We start from the raw sequence: 16,126 nt of genomic DNA, 5'->3' as shown, positions 1-16,126 counted from the left end.
AGTACGTTATTTAATAAAACAACAAAAGAACAAACCTAGGGGCCCCTCTGAGCCTTTGTGTCCTGCTGCTAGGCCGTCTTTTTTTTTTTTTTTTTTTTTTTTTTTTTTTTTTTTATTTATTTATTTTTAGGCCGTCTTTTGAACTTACTAAGGTGACCGCTTCTACAGCATGCCAGACTTTGATCAAATTTGGCCTAGTTATTATTCTCTTTTGAGCCACAGACTTTCAAACCAAGATCATTTAAAGTTCTACTGAATAGGGGCATGTCTGTTCATTAAAAAAGAGAAAAGCTGCTGGGTACCAGGTGAGAAGAATGGAAAACTGAAAAAATATGGGTGATTCTCATTATATCCTTTCTCTCTGGTTCAGTGATTTTATGTGGCTAATTGCCTCATCCTCTCTTAACACCTATTCTCACACCCAGCACATTTAACACCTCACCGGCTGTATTTCTCTGCTTTCATCTGAGCTGGGTGGTGTGAAATGAGTCTGTGCTAGGGAACAGCATCTGCTGAGGGTCAGGCTGGCCTTTCATTTCCCATCCTGCCTCTCACTGGGTCCTGAACGCTTATTAAGCACGCACCATAGTGAAGAGGAAAGAGATGTAGGTCCGGGGTCTCTACACTCAGCAAGGAGGGAGGTGAGACAAGGACACTAAGTATGAACAGGCAACTGGAGTATTATTATAATTTTTACCTTTATCTTGTTTCTAAAATGGCTTTGAAAGAGCTAGGGGAAGCAGCAACAATAACGGTTTCTATTTCTTGGACCTTACTCTGTGTCAGGCACTTAGACAGGTGCCTAGACATTAAAGCAGCTCATCTCATGAGGCAAGGACTGTCGTTCTAATTTGACAGGTCAGGAAGTGGAGGCCCAGGAAGGTCAAGTAACCTGCCCCAAACCTCACAGTTAAGAACAGAGGCAAGATTCACCCCAGGTCTGATGACGCCAAAGCCTTTCCACAGCTGCGGGCTGTAACGGAAGAGGAAAAGCACGTTTCTAGCTAGAGTGACCCAGCAAGGCCTCAGGGAGAAGCCAGTGTCTGAGCTGGGCCAGCTTCAGGAGCCAGGAATTCACACCGCCCAGTGGGAACAGGGCAAGAAGAATTCAGGAATTCGGGAACCCAGTCTATTACCCGTGAACCCAGCCTCTGAAGCATCCAGTCCTTCCTCCTTGTGAGGGGGGGGCAGCCCGGTGCCCACCTCAGGAGCAGACACAGGACTGTCCCCGGATCCTCCCTGCCCCACAGACTGGATGCCGCACACCACTGAAACCGAAACTGCCCTTCCTGTGGTCCCTCAGAAGTCCACTCACGAACGTCCTGGCTTCCACACACGAGAATTCGCCTGGCTCTAGAAGCGCCTCTCTGCCTGCACGTTCGCATCGTTCCTGCGTTTGCTGCCTCAGACGTTTACAGAAAACCTGAACTAGATGCCACTGAAGCTGGATAGAGGCAAGAGACCAGAGACTAGCCCCTCGGCAGGCACTGCTTCAAATGAGAAGCAGACATAACTTTCTGGCATCTCGTCTTCTCTGTTTAATTACCCCTGAATGGGTAATGACATGACACGTCCACAGACATCCTCACCTGTGAAGGCAGAAGGTCGGAAGGCAGCCAAGCGGGGCAACAGATTCAGGATTGTCATTTGGATCAGCGAGTTCTTGCTATTCCTGCACTTCAGCACCCACTGGCACACCTGAGACAGGAAGGACACAGGGTTGGCAAAGGAAAGGGAGGCGTGGAGCTTGGGAGAAGAGGGAGCGGACCTCCTGCCACTGACCTGATCAAATTTCTCCTCCATCAAGTCTCTGCAGCAGCGACTCTCCACCAGGGTGGACTTCGCTGGGCTGGGGGAAGCCCCGAAGCCCATGAGGCCTTGGTGAGAGCTGTACCCCAGCAGTCCCACCAAGGCGTTTGACTGCTGGGGCTGCATGGCCTGGAAACTGGTGAAGGGGGTGATGTGACGAGGTTTCGTTCCGAAGCCCATGAGATCCTTGCAGTACTTGTCATGTACCAATTGCTGCTGTGTGATTTCTTCCATTTCTTCTCTCAGGCGCTATACACATGGGGGAAGAGTCACCTTTACTTACAAGTGGCATTTCCCTAGGCACCAGGGAGTCTGCCGACAACACGAGCCCAACCCTGAAATGCAACTCTTCCCACAGTGGGCGGCGGCCACTCTTCATCTCTAGGATTCGATTTCCCCAGAACCTTGCAGGGGGCCTGAATCTGTTCTGATTTAGGCAGAAGCGAGCACCACCTACTGAACAATGAAGCAGCAGCAGGGGTCTGGCCCCCAAGAACCCCCTACCCCACCCTTGGTTTGGGAAAGCTGACTTGCGGATGGCTGTGACAACAGACCTAGGATCTAGCAACGGAGCCTCCTGCGAGGGTGAGGGGCAGCCCCAAGCCAGCATCCTGCTAAGGACGTTCTGCTCTCCCTCTTCTCACCAGAAGTGCAGGTAGAGACAACTCAGGCAAGTTAATGTTCTCAGAGTCCTAGGAACTCCATACGAGGCATGGAGTACACTGACTGGCTGAGAACCCCCATCCCTCACCTACTCAAAGGGCTGCTTAATAACTCATTCTCCAGCTTTCCAAACTGACAAAGATACAAACCAATTAATTTCCAAACTTCTAACTCTCTCCACAGATATCTTCAGTTTTTGGAACGTCTTACCCACTGTTCTCGTCAAGGTCACCAGGACCCTTAGGCTGCCGAACTGAAGAGTCCGCAGCCCCTGATCCAACTTAGTGTTTCCTCCTCCTTGAAACCCCTTCTTCCCTTGGCTCCTTGGACCCTGAGCTTTGCTGGCACCCCACCCCCACCCCTGCTGCTGCTCCTTCTTGGTCTCCCTTGGTTCTTCCTCATCTCCCGACCTCAGGTTCTCAGCCCCCATCTCTCCTCCAACTACCCTAGTTCCCCGGGGGTCCTCATCCAGTCTCACGACTGGAAATAACATCTATATGCCAGTGACCTCCCCAATCTGTCTCTCTCGCTCAGATCTCTCCCCAGAGCCACTCAATAACTCCGCTCAGACGCCCAACACGCATCTGAAACTTAACACGCTCAAAAGCAAACTCCTGACCTTCTACCGCAGACCTGTTCCTCCCATCTCAGTAGATGGCAACTCTGCCCGTCTAGTTGCTCAGGCCCCAAACCTTGACCCTTCTCTCTCTCCTATCGACCTCCAAATCCCTTGTACCCCGACAGCTCCCACTACTGCTGAGATGCTGCAGTTCCCCCCTGACTAGACTCCTGGCCTCAGCCCTGGCCCCTGTAATCCATTCCCAACAGTCTGTACAGGGGCGTCTGAGACCCTAGGTGACGAGCCCCCTCCCTGCCCCAGGTATTCCCCCAACCCCATCTCCCAGCTCCTCTCACTCAACTCAGTCACAGTGGCAATCTTGCTCCCTTCCTAAAGCAGCATGCCCCTGGCACGGGGCCTCGTGCTCCAGGACCAGCGGTCTGGAAGAAAGCTCATCCCCAGAGGTTTGTATGGCTTTTTTCTTACCTCCTTCATGGCTGTGCCCAAACACCATCATATTTTAAAATGTAATCCCTGATCCATGCTAGTATCCCCTATTCCTCTTCCCTGCCCTACTTTTCTCCACAGCATTTATCACCATATGCTACACTATGTATTTTTACTTATTTATGTATTGTCTGCCTCCCCTTGCTAGAATGTACTGTTTTATTCACTGCTGCCTTATTCTTCTAGCTCTTAGGACACGGTATAGCTGGCCCATAGTAGGTGCTCAATTAGTATTTGTTGAATGAATGAAAAAGTTGTGAAATTGTTAACACCTTACATTTGGATAGTTCTTTATAATTTACAAAGCACCATCACAAGTACTATTTCATTTAAACCTATCAGTTAGGTGATATTGCCCTGTTTTACTGGAAGAAAACAAAGATCCCAGAGCTGTGTGGGGTACAGTGGAAAGTACCACATTATACTTGGGTGGGGAAAACTCTGAGGGTGACCATTTACGGAATGCCCACTAGGTATCAGGTGTTGTGCTAAGCACCTCACACATATTTAGAAACCTCACAGAAGCCCAATGAGGTGGATAAGATCCCCATTAAAATTGAGGAAAATAAGGAGGGAAAGTAATTTACCCAAGTCACACAGTATAGAGGAGCGGGGATCCAAAGCCAGACTCGCTGTGTTTCTACACATACTGCAGCACACGCTGCTCCCACAACTAAGGCACAGCCATCACCAAATGATCGCTGGGTCTACGAAAGCAGGAAGCCCTGGGGGGAAAGTCCACACCACCCAGCTCCCCACAGGAAGACTCACAGGTGGGGCTCTACCTCCCAGATATACCCTGAATCTGGTGTCAGTGGACTGACCCTGAATCTACTTTTGTGTCTACACTGCCAGTGCCAGTCGAAGCCACCACCGCTGCTCGCCCAGGTGACTGCAATCGCCTCCTGGGGCAGCCGTGAGAATAGGACCTCCAGCTACCAGGAGAGAAACCGACCCAGGGCCCCAGCCGCTACTCTGAAATCCATGGCCATGTCTGTGCCAAGGCCACACTTTCTGTGAGCTGCTTCTAGCCGATGACGAACACAGTAGGAAGGCTACGGTGGGCCTCCTCTTGACGGCCAGCTCTGGCCTGAGGACCCTGTGATGGCTCCCCACAGCAGACTAGGGTGCTTCCATCCAACTTTTCCTCCCGCTCTTGTTCTCTAAGGGTCAGATCCGCACTGAGGCCTGATGGTTCTCCCAGCCTCTCCCAGCTCCCTGCGCATTTTCTCTCAAAGCTTATTTCCCTAATACAGTCCTTGCACTTTTAAACCCACCTTTGCAGCTGCTTCTTGAGCCAGCACACCTCCTAACTCACCTCCCTGCTTCCCTTCCTGCCTCTCCACAAGCTCTTCCCCACAAGTAGCCAATGACTGTTAAAGATGGATGCCATCATGTCATCCTGTGGACACAGCCCTGTGAGGAGAACGGGAGCCAGTAGGGGCCATGAGCTGTGAGGCTCCCGGTGCGGCCCCTCCCGCCCTCTCCCTTGCTCACGGTGCACCAGCCACACTTCCCTTCTCGCCTGAACTTATCAAACGCTCTTCCACGTCAAAGTCTCTGACTGGAGCACCCCACCCTGCCCGCTGCAAGGCTGGCTCCTCCATGTCATGCGGTCTCAGCTCAAACAGCACCAACCTCAGGGAGGGAGTCACCCGCACCCCCGTTACCCACCACCCCATTTCCTCGCAGAACTTGCTGCTACCTGAAATGTTCCTATTTATTTGTCTATTGCCTGCTCCCCCCACAAAACGTCAGCTCTTTGAGGACAGGGATCTCGCCTCGTCTCGCTCCCAGAATGGCACGTGAGAAGACTGGACACCCTCAGACGCGCTTCTCACCTCTCCCTCCATGCTGCTAATGCGAACCAGCTCGTTGAGGATCAGTAAGGCTCCGTGGATCCGATCATCGCGATTCATGCCCTTCTCCTTGGCCAAGGTCTCATCAAACCCCTTCTCTGCTTCCTCAAACGTGTGCTACGGAGAGATACAGAATGCCTAAACTACCCAACGTCCAGAGTTAGAAAGCAGCCCCACCCATCTATATGGGGGGTTCTGAGGTTACCATGCCTGCTAAGGGCCTCGTGCCAGTGTCACCAACAATCCCAACTCATTGAGCTCTCTCGTTTCATTTAGCTTCAACTCTCACAACAATACCACGAGGGAGACACCACTACCGCCCCTATTTAATAGAGAAAAAACAAGAGGCTCAGAGAAACTAAGTGACTTGTCCAAGGTCACAGAGCGGCCAAGACGAGAACCCAGGTCTCCAATCCCAGGTTCCCATGTTCAGGGCTCTTTCTGTAGGACAGGGGTCCTTAGCAGGTTCACTTGGCAGTGGCAGTCAGCACAGGACTCTCGATACTACAGGAACACTGGCATCTCTCCAGAGACGCCCATATTTCTATATTTTAACACCTCTGAAAAAAGATGTCTTATAATTGTTGATAAGAAGGCAGTGAGTTTAACTGGCACTATAGTCTCACTCTTAGTGGTACATAAAGCAATGGTGTGGCTATTGATAAATCTTTGCTTTTGTGAAAAACAATAAAATAACTACTGATTCATACTGCGCTTAAAAAACCATGGGAGACCAAAGCAGACAGGATACTTGCTCTTTGGCAAGGGGCCTGCTGCTGCCCTGTAGGCCCGATGATACTCTACGCAAATGTGCTTTGCTGGAGGTTGGAATGGAACCATCTCCTCACCCTGTACCACTGTGGCTTCTGCATCTCCTTTGGCTCCCGCTGGGTGGTGAGGATCAGACAGGCACGAAGGGCAGCAACAGCTCCCTCACGGATGGCCTGTTTGGGGTCCCACACGGCCACAAAAATATTGTCAAAGAAGGGCTGCACTTGCTGGAAGAAGAAGGTGGGGACGCTGATGGCCAGCTCACGAAGAACCAGGACCTGGGAGAAAAGGCACAGAGAACTTTCATCTGGGTCAGAGTCTTGTTCTCTCAGGAACACAGCCTCCTGTCATCCTAGAGCCTACATACACTAGCAAAAGAGCACACTTGCCCACTCTTCTAGCTCAGAAATTCTGGGGACCTAGGAAGGAGAGTGAAATTGATCAAACATCTCAGTGTTCATTATCCTAGGGTGTTTAGAGGCAGAATGCTTGTAACGTTAGTACACAAGTTCTGAAAGGGCAGACGTGTTTAATGCTTTGTACACTGCTCTACTGATAGCCCAGAATGCGCCCGAAATACAGCAGGCATTCAATAAACATTGTATTGAATGAATGAATAATCCTGTTTAATATTTAATCTTGCTATTAATTTCATCTGACCCTGGAAAAACTGAAGGTTCAGAGGCTGCCCCAAGTTACAGAGTGAGGAAGTAGCACCAGGGTCCATGTGTGGGCCCCTCACCCAGGCCGGCTCCCTCCTTGTGGTGCTGTCCCCGAAAGAGGGAACCGACTGGAAAGGATCCAACTGAAGCTTCTGATCCCCCTCACATTCATTCCTAGATTCTCTCTCTTAAGGACAGACTCTCCCCCATCTCACAGCCTGGATTCCTAGCCCATCAAACCAGCCTCTTTCAGGGATGAGCCTCAGAAAGCAATGAGTATGTGCGTCTAGAAGAAGAGGGTAAGAAGCCACCACTTCCTCAATTGAAGAATAGCCAACGGGAAAGAGGAAGTCTGGACTACGCACCAACCGATCAATAAATGACCAAAAAAGGCCTGGGAGAAGGCAGATCAACTCTCCCAGCACGGGGAGTGAGTCCCTCCCCGGCTCCTCTCTTCAGCCCAGTACTCCCATTTTCCCACAGGATATGGAGGGACCTTGACAGAGGGATCCTACAGATAGCACGGCTGTCTGAGGCTTTGTAAGCCTCTTGGCTTGTGGCTTCTTCTCTTGCCTACAGCTGAGGGGGTGCCTTCTGCCTGGGAGGCATTTTTGATTCTGGAAAACTGGAGTTCAGGATAAGCACTGCACAGAGGGCTGCCTCTCAAGCAACAAAAGAGGACGTTAAGCCTCCTCTTCAGGTACGGAGCTCAGGGTGAAGAGAGAAAGGGATTCAGGACAGAACCGAAGGCCACCAAGAAGCCCAGTGCCTTTGCCTGGAGCGTCCCCTCTCATTCTTTGCCTTTCAGGGACCTGAGCACATCGTGTGAAGGACCCCGACATGGAGCCACCACTCGCCACGCACTCACAGCCGCATGTCTCCGGCCCTCGTTGCGGTCAGCACCCAGCCATTCCAAGGCTCGCTTCACCTCAAACTCCACATACTCAGCGGTAAAAGTGTCCCCTGCCATGGCGAGGCGACCGATGGCCTTGGATGCCATTTCCATGACAACTGGGTCATTGGAGGGGAGGAGGTTCCGAAGATAGTTAGCGAATCTTCCGATTCGGGTGGCATTCCCACCTTCCACTCCTATGAGGCTGGCTGGAAAAGAGAGGAAAGCAAAAGGTGAGGAAGGGCACATGCTGTCCAGGAAAGTATGCTGCCTTCAGAGGAAAGCTAGCCAGTGACCCCCTCCTTTTACTTTAAGAGCAGACTGCAATTTCCAGACAGTAAGGATGCAAATAATTTTCATCTTAACCAACAGATTTCATATTTGTGCCAGAACTACTTATATAAAGCAAAATAACCTCATTTTAGTATACACAATTTGTTTTCCCAAGAAGAAAAGGAAAACAAACTGGGTCTGAATAATAGTTCATAGGATGGAAGACCAGTTCCTGGAGGTTGAAAATTACCTGCCTTTCATTCACTGCACCCCAACTCTACTTTTCTATTCGTAAGCCCCACTGTGCCAAACTTTGCTCTACAGAGAAGCCAGAGCCTGCATTTCTGCAGTGGAAAGAAAGCAGGCTTCTAGTTTCAGTTCGGGCACACTGGCCCTAGAAAAGTCGCTTAACAGTTCTGAGATTCCATATCTGAAAAAACCTGCTTTGTCGACGTCCCAGGACTACTGCTAGAATTAACAGCTGGATAAGCACACTGAAAGCCACAAGCCTCCTCAAAATTCATTAAACAAATGTGAACTAAGTGTCCAGTAAGAAGCAGACCCAAGGCGCAGTAGACACAAAGCTGAAGAGTCCTTTATTCCCAGTTCTCACCTTACCAGGAACTCTGTCCTTACCTATGGCCAAGATGCCACCTTTCCTCTCATTGGCATCTGAGCTGGAAACCAGTTCAAAAATGTGATGGTTCAGCTGATCATAGAAGCGAGTAGACTCTTCTTGACTCATCTACAAAAGAAGATGTGCTCAGAACAGTTTATAATGTCTCCCTAGTGGTGGGGTGGCTTCCAAAGACTAGGACCCGAGAGGCAGCCAGGAGGTACAGTTCCAGCCAAAGATGACATGGCTACTGCCTATTTCTATAGTTTTAAACTGAAGAGCAATTCATCGGTGTATTTAACAAATACTTATCGAGTATCTACTCCTTTGCAGGACATGTCCCATCCTAGATTCTACCTGGTACCAAGGGTATAAGAATAAACAAGACATTGTCCCTGACCTCAAGTCTGGTCTCTATTTAGAAAGCCCCAGGACTTCCCTGGTGGCACAGTGGTTAAGAATCCGCCTGCCAATGCAGGGGACACGGGTTCGAGCCCTGGTCCGGGAAGATCCCACATGCCACGGAGCAACTAAGCCCGCGAGCCACAACTACTGAGCCTGCATGCCTAGACCCCGAGCTCCGCAACAAGAGAAGCCACAGCAATGAGAAGCCCCCGCGCTGCAAGGAAGAAGAGCCCCCGCTCAACGCAACTAGAGAAAGCCCGCGCACAGCAGTGAAGACACAACACAGCCAAAAATAAAAATAAATAAATAAATAAAAATTAAGGGAAAAAAAAAGAAAGCAAGCAAGCCCCAAACAACCAACTCGTCAAACCCATCCCAACCACTGTTATCAGGCAGAAAGAGTGGAAGGTCTGGAATGTGGCATGAAAAAGAAAAAAAATGAAAAGAAGCAGCCGACTCCTAAAATATCACAACATAGGAAATGCCACAGAAATGTGTAACCGCAAAGGAACCTGCCCATTCTACAGACGTGAGAAATCGGTGCCTTTCTAAAATGGAATCTCTGCATTTTCCGAATCCTCACTTAGCTGTCAAGAGGCATCTAAACCAGGGGTGGTATATGTCACCCCAACACTCCATGATGAACGGCCCCGAACCACAGCAATCCCAACCTCTCGGAGCTCCATGGTGACATAGTGCTGGAGCTCCTTGGCGGCTTTGGCCCTGGTCTCCTCATTCCGGCTCTTCAGGCCACAGGCAAACTGCTGCAGGACGCTCACATTGCTGGATGCGGTGGTAGCTGTGGCAGCGGCGGCAGGGCCGGTTCCAAGCATCTTGCCCTGAGGTTCTTCGGAGAGAAGCTTCCTTTAATATTCTGAATAACAAACCATGGCGATGAACTCATTTATGGCCCCAGCTCCTCAACACAGATCTTCACCCTATCCACGTCAGGCTGGGGATCCTAAAAAGGTTGGGATACCTCACTAAAAAACGTGCAGAGAGACTTGATTCACTCAACAATGACTGATGTTTAAAAGAGGCAGCATAGGAGAGAGGGTCAAATTATGGGCTGTGCTGCCAGATACCTGGGTGTGAATCCACAGTCCAAAGTTATATACCTTGAGGAAAGATACTTAAGATGTCTCAGTTTCCTAAACTGTAATAAGAGGATAACAGCACCTAACTCATAGGATTGATGTAAGGATTAAATGAGTTAACACACTAAACAGTTAAACAGTTAAAAAGTGCTTGAAATAGTGCCAGGCGCACAGTGAGTTCTGAATAGTTGTTAGCTATGATTATCATTATGACTACTACGTACATGGCACAGAGTCAGGTACTAGAGGTGGGGAGGTAGAGAGAAAATAAAGCATGCCTAAGACTGTCCTTTTCCTCCAGGAGTTCAACTTAAAGAGGGAAATTGATTACTACTCTGTAGCAGCACTGCCCAATAGAAATACAAGCCACAAATGTAAAAATAACTTTAAATTTCCTTGTAGCCATATCGAAAAGGTAAAAGAAACAGGCAAAATTAATACATTTTATTTAATCCAGTACATCCCAAATATCACTTCAACATGTTATCAATATAAAAATTATTGATATGTTTTTCTATTCTCTTTTTTGTACTGAGTCTCCAAAATCTAGTGTGTATTTTACACTTAGGGCAATCTCAACTTGGACCAATCACATTTCAAGTGCTCTACGCCACATGTGGCTGATGGTTATTGTATAGGACAGCGCAGTTCTATAGAACATTAGGACTTGGAATGTGCTCTAAAAGAGACTGATTCGTTTCTCAGATCACTCATTCCTTCCTCAGTTATGTCCTGTCCCTTCCCTCAATAAGCTTACAGTCTAGGGGGAAATACAAATAATCAGACGACCACAATAAAGTGGCCATGATAGCGCTCTGGCAGACTGCTATGACAGTAACATATGCACCTTTCCTAGGTATGTCCGGATTATATCAGAAAATCAAATTTTCTTATTTTTCAAAGAATTTGTGAAATGCAGAGGAAAAAAAAACAAAACAGGGAATAACTGGCTCTGAAAAGCTTTTAAATACTCCAGTGCCGAGAAGAGTGCAGAGGGAAGTGTCAGCCTTCAGGGCAGAGGAAACCCAAGGACTCCAGAAGAGAAAACCACAGAGTGTGTGCGCTTGTCTGGGGGATGGAGGCCAGCAAGGGATCTCCAGTCTCAGGAAGGAACCAGCATATCTTAATAAGGTCTAAGGCCCACAGGCCATCTGCTCCAGGGAGAATTCAATTAAAATACTAGAAGTTAAATCCGAAGGGTCTTGGCGAGGGCTTACAGAAGTTAAAAGTCAGGTGGGGGCGGGGGAAGCTCGGATGGAACCGAGCTCACCTCCAGGGAATGAGTCCTTGAGAGGCCTCCACGGTGGACCGCAAGGGGCTGACACTGACGTTGGTCCTCTTTGAGGACAATTTGTAGGGGGCTCTGAAGAAGGGGTGACTGATGGGCAAGGAGACCCAAAGGCGCCCCAGCAATACAGGAGCTGATGGGCCGGCCTTCGTGGCGCCAGAGACGCACAGCAGGCTAAAGGGTTCGGGGGTTTCCTGCGGGTTCGGGAGGAGGTGGGCGTTGCCTCGGGGGTGCGGGTCCAGGGCTCAGGCGGCGCCCAACTCCGTGGGGGCCAGTACTGAGGGGACCCCACGTCCCAGACGGACGACTTCCCGGGGTCCCCCCACAGACCAGGCTGACCGTGGGTCTGGAAATTCCGCCGCCTTGGAGGGGTCGGTGCCAGGTCCCAGACTCACCGCGCGGCTTCGGCGAAGGCCTCAGCTGCCGCCGCCAGTGCCGGTACCGCCGCTTCAGGCCCCCGACCCCACCACCCGCCTTCCCCGCTGTCCTCTAAGCCGGGCGGGAGGGAAGGCGGGCTCCCAGCCGTAAGGACCAATCGACGGGCGTAAGAAGAAGATGGACTGGAACACCGGCCAATAGTCATTAAGGAGAAGTGAGGCTTCGGGACCCGGCTTCTCAAGGGGGCGGGGACTGTTCAAATAGACAAACCCCGTGGCCAGTGGCAGGTGAAAGGAGGCTTAGGTCCACTCGGGAGAACCAATCAGTCGTGAGTTGACTTCAGTCACTTCCACGCACACATCCGGTGCATCGCTACTATAATTCCCCTCTGCACCTGGGCCGTGGAGGTGCGCATTCCGCTGTCTGGGTACAGTGGAATGGAACCACGAGGCGGTAGGCGGAGGTTCGCGACCCCGCCGGATTTAATTTTCGAGACCAGAGTGTGAGCGATGCCAGCGCCTTGTAATCACTGGAGCAAAAGAAGTGGAATTTTCGGACTAGCGCTACTTGTGCATCCGTGATTTCTCTTTTGTGAAATGTAATACGCATTTGAAAGCGTTTTTAGATTTCCCCACTTTTCCAAAATTATCTAGCTCACAAGATCATCCACGAGAAAGCGTAGACAAGTTTTAGCTAAATAAGCTGCTCGTAAACAAATAATTTCAAAGTAGTATCATTTAAAAAACACTCTTTCGAAAATCAATAGCAAAAATGGAATTTGACTACATCTCTTTTTTAAAAAAATCACGGTCTGTTTATCATAGTAAGCACTGAAAATTCCTAAGTACCTCACAATAGGAGTCCGATTAAATAAAATATAGTAATTTATATTAAGGAAAATGTAGGTAGCCATTAATAATCGTAATGTAGATGAACATTTGCTAAGAAGGAAAAGGGTTCACAATTATACCATGTAAGTATAATATAACCTATTAAAAATTTATATGTTTCTTATGTGTCTATGTTCACATGGGGAAAATATACAACTAAGATGTAATGGAATTTGGGGAAGGCATATTTTTTCTTTACACATTACCATCATTTACTTTTTTACTTTAATTAAATAAAAAGTGTTTGTTGAAGAGGTGTGAGTTTCCAGAAGTACTAAATTACCAAATAAAAGAGGTTTGGTAGTGTTCTGTGGCTAAAAAACGCTTTGGCAGATTTAAGAGAAAAAGAAGTTATGACTACTTTTTTTTGATGTGGACCATTTTTAAAATCTTTCTTGAATTTGTTACAATATTGCTTCTGTTTTATGTTTTGGTTTTTTTGGCCATGAGGCATGTGGGATCTTAGCTCCCTGAGGGGATCAAACCCACACCCCCTGCATTGGAGCGTGAAGCCTTAACCACTGGACCGCCAGGGAAGTCCCATGACTACTTCTTTAGATTTAGAATCTTTACATTGATTCTTCTGTGAAATAATTGTTCCTCTGAATTTCATATTTTTCACTTGTTTTCAACATCTCTATATTTAGTCGTTAAACATTTTTGAATATGTAATACATTCACTATTCAAATCTCAAAATAATTAAAAATTATGCTTATCATTATAAGTCTTGCTCCACCCCTGCCCCTTCACTACTTATTTTCTTAGTTCTTATGTATCTCTAGATTTTACATTTTTTACATTTCTATGTAAATAAAAGACAAATATAAATATATATTCTTATTTCCCTTTTTTGTTACGCTATATACACTGTTCTGTACTTTTTAAAATTCTAGGATACCTTGGCTTCCCTGGTGGTGCAGTGGTTAAGAATCCGCCTGCCAATGCAGGGGACATGGGTTCAAGCTCTGGTCCGGGAAAAACCCCACATGCTGCGGAGCAGCTAAGCCCGTGCGTCACAGCTACTGAGCCTGCGCTCTAGAGCCCGCGAGCCACAGCTACTGAAGCCCGCGTGTTGCAACTACTGAAGCCCACGTGCCTAGAGCCTGTGCTCCGCAGCAAGAGAAGCCACCGCAATGAGAAGCCCATGCTCACCGCAACTAGAGGAAGCCCGCGCGCAGCAACGAAGACCCAATGCAGACAAAAGAAATAAATTAAATAAATAAATTTATTTTTTAAAAAATTCTACGGTATCTTAGAGTTCTTTCTTACTGTATAGAAGGCTTCCTTGTTCTTTTGTTATTCTTATAGCTGCATAGTGTTCCATCACATGGATATATCATAATTTATATTTCCATTTCTCTGTTGATGGACACGTGTTATTTTCAAATTCATGCTATTACTAATGATGCTGCAATGAATGCCTTTGTAGATATATAATTTTATTCCCTGGCGGCTATACAAAATAGTACCAAAAATGCAATTATAGGGTCAGAGGGCAAAGGCATGTGTAATTCGATGGATATTGTCAAATTCATCTCTGTAAGGGAGGTATCAATTTTTACTTCCACCAGCAATATATGAGGTTTTTGTCTCCCTAAGATGTGGTATGGCCCTGTTTTCTAATTAACAATCAAAGATGGTTTTATAGCGATAGTAATCAGTGCATTTATAGGTCTCTTTTCAGTTTACACAGAGCTTTCTTGTCCATTATGCTAAAATAATAACTAATATTTATTGAGCGCTTACAAGCCATCAGGCGTTTTGGCGGACCTTATAGAGTAGTGGCTAAAAGCATCTTGGAGTCAAAACTAACCAAATCTGAAACTTAGCTCCAACATTTACTGACTATGTGAGAAAGCACTTATGTACCTATTTCCTTATTTATAAACCTAGAAGGATTATAATGCGCCTACTTCGGTAGGTGGTATTGTGTGGGTTAAATGCTAATACCTGTAAAATACCCAAAACACTGTATGACACATATGAACAGTCAGCAAATGCTGTCACTGCTGTTCCTGAACATCTCTATGAATGAGGCAGTTCATATTGTTCCCACTTTGTATAGGAGTAATCTGATGTCCAGAGGAATTGGGTCACACAGTTGGTAAGTGGTAGAGCCAGGATTTGAATATATCTGCTTCTTCCTCTTGTCTGATTCGGCAGCATTGGATATTCAGGTTTGGCCAACATTGCAAGTACGTGCTGGGTGGTGGAGTTGTAAATGTTTAACAGCCAGCTAGGACGGGAGGGCGGCATGTATGTATATACTGGGCTTCCTTCATCATGTGTGACTTGTGAGGTCAGAATGCTCTGTCTTGAAATTCTTAATGATTTTTGAACAAGAGGTCCTGCATTTTTATTTTGCACTGGGCACCAAAATCATGTAGTCAGTCCTGTGTCCATATATGTTATACGTGTATTATAACGGTCACTAATACGAAGAATGTGTGGCACAAAACTTACAAATAATAATAAAATACACGATACTCTTTATTATAAATTCCATATAGCCAGTTGATTCTAACAGTATGCTTTCTTTGATACTGTGTAGCCTCTGTGTGGTTGCATTGACCAATGAGTGTAGTTCCAACATGACTGTTGGTTGATATTATCTTTTTTTTTTTTTTTTTTTTAAAAATATGGGCTTCCCTGGTGGCACAGTGGTTAAGAATCCACCTGCCAATGCAAGGGACATGGGTTCAAGCCCTGGTCCAGGAGGATCCCACATGCTGTGGAACAACTAAGCCCGGGCGCCACAACTACTGAGCCCGCATGCCACAACTACTGAGCCTGCGCTCTAGAGCCCGTGCTCCAGAACAAGAGAAGCCACTGGAATGAGAAGCCTGCACACCGCAATGAAGAGTGGCCCCCGCTTGCCGCAACTAGAGAGAGCCCACAGCAATGAAGACCCAATGCAGCCAAAAATAAATAAATAAAATAAAACAAAAAATATATGTATTTTAAAATATTTATTTAGGCTGTGCTGGGTCTTAGTTGCGGCTCGTGGGATCCTCGTTGTGGCATGCGAGATCTTTAGTTACGGCATGAGAACTCTTAGTTGCAGCATGCATGAAGGATCTAGTTCCCTGAACAGGGGTCAAACCCGGGTCCCCTGCATTGGGAACGCGGAGTCTTACCCACTGGACCACCAGGGAAGTCCCAGTATTATCTTTTACGTTAAGGAGTAGGTGGAAAGTGAAACAATCGAGATATATTGAACTTCACTAGTTCGTCAATGACATGAATGGCTTCTTTGCTGAATTGGATAATATTCTAATACTGGAAGTATATTTCCTCAAATTTTTGCTGCTACTCAAAACGAAACAGCTACAGAGTTGACACACTTAAAATTTAATCTGGGCCTTCCCTGGTGGCGCAGTGGTCGAGAGTCCGCCTGCCGATGCAGGGGACACGGGTTCGTGCCCCGGTCCGGGAAGATCCCATATGACGCGGAGC

The 16,126-nt window shown here is 47.6% G+C and overlaps 1 protein-coding gene across 4 annotated transcripts in view; it reads right to left on the bottom strand.

Moving 5' to 3' along the window:
* Nucleotides 1-11,885, bottom strand: part of MTOR (mechanistic target of rapamycin kinase) — a 119,913-nt gene extending 108,028 nt beyond the window's left edge. For 2 of the 4 annotated variants that reach the window (XM_024749710.1, XM_024749713.1), the window contains exons 1-8: nt 11,797-11,883; nt 9,688-9,977; nt 8,632-8,740; nt 7,699-7,931; nt 6,246-6,446; nt 5,380-5,514; nt 1,783-2,058; nt 1,590-1,698 (exon numbers count right to left, since the gene is read on the bottom strand). In XM_024749710.1, coding sequence (XP_024605478.1) covers nt 1,590-1,698; nt 1,783-2,058; nt 5,380-5,514; nt 6,246-6,446; nt 7,699-7,931; nt 8,632-8,740; nt 9,688-9,849 — 1,225 coding nt within the window. In that variant the 5' untranslated portion in view covers nt 9,850-9,977; nt 11,797-11,883. Of the gene's footprint in view, nt 1-1,589; nt 1,699-1,782; nt 2,059-5,379; nt 5,515-6,245; nt 6,447-7,698; nt 7,932-8,631; nt 8,741-9,687; nt 9,978-11,796 lie in introns of all 4 variants that reach the window. The other 2 variants (XM_024749711.1, XM_024749712.1) reach the window with 2 other exon arrangements.
* Nucleotides 11,886-16,126: the final 4,241 nt, after the last annotated feature.

Source organism: Neophocaena asiaeorientalis, unplaced genomic scaffold (assembly GCF_003031525.2).
Source record: "Neophocaena asiaeorientalis asiaeorientalis breed wild unplaced genomic scaffold, Neophocaena_asiaeorientalis_V1.1 scaffold275, whole genome shotgun sequence".
Taxonomy (NCBI): domain Eukaryota; kingdom Metazoa; phylum Chordata; class Mammalia; order Artiodactyla; family Phocoenidae; genus Neophocaena; species Neophocaena asiaeorientalis.
Note: the sequence above shows the minus strand (reverse complement) of the source record. Positions and strands in the feature narration are given on the sequence as shown.